The 2,454-nt window shown below is 36.3% G+C and overlaps 1 protein-coding gene across 3 annotated transcripts in view; it reads right to left on the reverse strand.

Annotated features, from left to right (window-relative positions):
* The window catches only part of ZFC3H1 (zinc finger, C3H1-type containing), a 64,783-nt gene that overhangs the window by 24,665 nt on the left and 37,664 nt on the right, over positions 1–2,454 (reverse strand). For all 3 annotated transcript variants that reach the window (XM_014531648.1, XM_005884121.2, XM_014531647.1), the window contains exons 14-16: positions 1,417–1,548; positions 522–1,061; positions 326–435 (exon numbers count right to left, since the gene is read on the reverse strand). In XM_014531648.1, coding sequence (XP_014387134.1) covers positions 326–435; positions 522–1,061; positions 1,417–1,548 — 782 coding nt within the window. The remainder of the gene's footprint in view (positions 1–325; positions 436–521; positions 1,062–1,416; positions 1,549–2,454) is intronic.

Genomic DNA, 2,454 nt, shown 5'->3' on the forward strand with positions numbered 1-2,454 from the left:
GAACTATGGGGGGGAAAAGAGAAACAATTGTAATAATCTGAACAATAAAGATTTAATTTAAAAAAAAAAAGAATTCACAATTCCACCAGTAGCAAGAAATTAGAATCTGATAATAATTAATAAACTCAAGTGTGAGCTAACCCTTATTTCCTGATATGGTTTGTATATGACAAGACATTAATTTTTACTTTCCCTAAAAGAGCAAATTCATTTTTCAGTGACCAAGATTCAATTTCTTCTTTCATTATCATCAAATATTCGAAGTTAAGATATCAAAAACAGGAGTAATCCTGAAACTGAAGTTCACTGAATCTTTCTTTTATACCTGTAGGACTTAAAAACCAGAAGAGGGCTGTGGTAGGGACTAAAAGGACATGGCTTCACTTCTGTTGTTTTATTCTGTGCTGTCATAAAATCTACATCCACAGAAATCTCCTGCAAAAGAAAACAATAACTTCATAAGGCAAATAAGGCTAGGGTGAATTCTACATTTTTTTAAAGAATATGAAATGTTCCATTACCTGACCACACAAAACCTTTCCTGTAATGCCTGTTGTGGTTTTTAAAATCAGTTGTTTTAAGCTGTCAGCTTTTGAATATAATTTTTGCAATTCACCAATTTTTAACCCTAGAAAAAGTTCTGGTTTTTCTACCATGTTCTTAGCTTTGTTTACACATTCTTTGTTAGGTGTATCAGTGTGTTTAAGGTTAGGTTTAGTAAAAGAATTGGATTCTAAGAAGGATCTTCTTCGTTCCCTGTTTGACCCAGACAAAATCTCATCATCAACATCATTTTCTTCAGTGTCCAGACTCAATTTATCTTGAGTCAGATCGTGAAGTGAGGGTTGAGGTAAAGAAAATTCAGGTTCCTCTTCCACAACTGGAGCGATATTTTGTTGTTCCTTTGCTTTAAGGGCCCGAGCTTCTTTTAGTTTCTGAATTTTCAGAGCATATTCATATTCTAGCTTTTGTAATCGTCTTTTTTCCATAGCAATTAGTTCTGCTGAATGCTTTCTTGGACTTGATACTGGAGAACTGTCCAGTCTCATCATTTTGTTTGGCTGGGGGAAAAATGATATAAACATTTTATATCGCTATGATTTTATAAACAATTTCTGGTAACTGTGCTATCCCCACAATACAATGCCAACATTATAAAACTAGATAACGAGCATAAAACAGTTTTACAAGTCTCCAACAGTTTTGCTAGTTAATCTATAAAACAAAACAAAAAACAAAGTAAAGACAAAATAAATAAACAAGGTTCCAAAAACATGGATGTCATTTAAAAACAAAGCTTTAATCTTATTCTATTTGAATATGCAGGAATGAGTTACTTTATCTATCTCTTACCCTCAAAACTATCATAAAAACTTTCTTCTTTCCAAAAATAAAATATTTCTACAAACAACTTACTCCAAAGCGATCTTGTTCCAGTTTTCGTTTTCCTATTTCTTTACTAGCCACTGCCTTTGCCCGAGCAAACTCTTCTCCATACTTTAGAGTCAAAGCTTTTTTAACTGTAACACGTTGTTGCACTTTGTGAATCTGAAAATAAAGGATAATTCTAAAAATGTAAATGTAAACCATAGAAGAGGAAATAACTTCTTTTTAACACAGCAGGGCATTCAATGGAAAATATAAATATTCCAATATTATGTCTCAAAGGAGAACATTATTTTATTAAAAATTTGGCCGATAAGAACAAAGTAGGTGGGATCTCAATACCAGATATCAAGCTGTATTACAAAGCCACTGTTCTCAAAACTGCCTGGTACTGACACAAGAACAGACATATAGATCAATGCATTAGAATAGAGAACCCAGAAATCGACCCGAACCAATATGCTCAATTAGTATTTGACAAAGGAGGCAAGAACATACAATGGAGTCAAGACAGTCTCTTCAATAAATGGTGTTGGGAAAATTGAACAGATACATGCAAAAAAATAAAACTAGACCACCAACTTACACCATACACAAAAATAAATTCAAGGAAAAAATTGCTGCCTCGCACAACCACTTCACTTCAAAAAAACTAAAAGACAAAACGGACTTCATCCAGAACCACAGGAAGGCTGGCTGAGTGGAAATTCTACAACTAGAAGGAAAGAGAAAAGCACACTGAGACTCAGAGGAGGTGTGGAAGTAAAGTGTAGAGGTATAGAGGCACGCGTGGAAAGGGCTGGCAACTGAGGACACGGTTGTCATTTTCAATCAGGAGGGAGTCTCAAGCTCCCGACTGCTCTGAACTCCAGTTCCGGGCGAGTCTCTGGGGACCCAGACTCATACAGGGAGAAACTGGACTATCTGGCAGCAGGAGGAACTCGAGGATGGCTTTCTCTCAGAGGTGCCTGCAGCAATTACCAGGACACTGAGAGGCAGGGCCTCTTAGGGTAGGACTGAGGATCAGCCATAGCTGTTTGCTCCGCCCTGTTGATCCCCTGAGACCCC

This window comes from Myotis brandtii, unplaced genomic scaffold, assembly GCF_000412655.1.
Source record: "Myotis brandtii unplaced genomic scaffold, ASM41265v1 scaffold82, whole genome shotgun sequence".
NCBI lineage: Eukaryota > Metazoa > Chordata > Mammalia > Chiroptera > Vespertilionidae > Myotis > Myotis brandtii.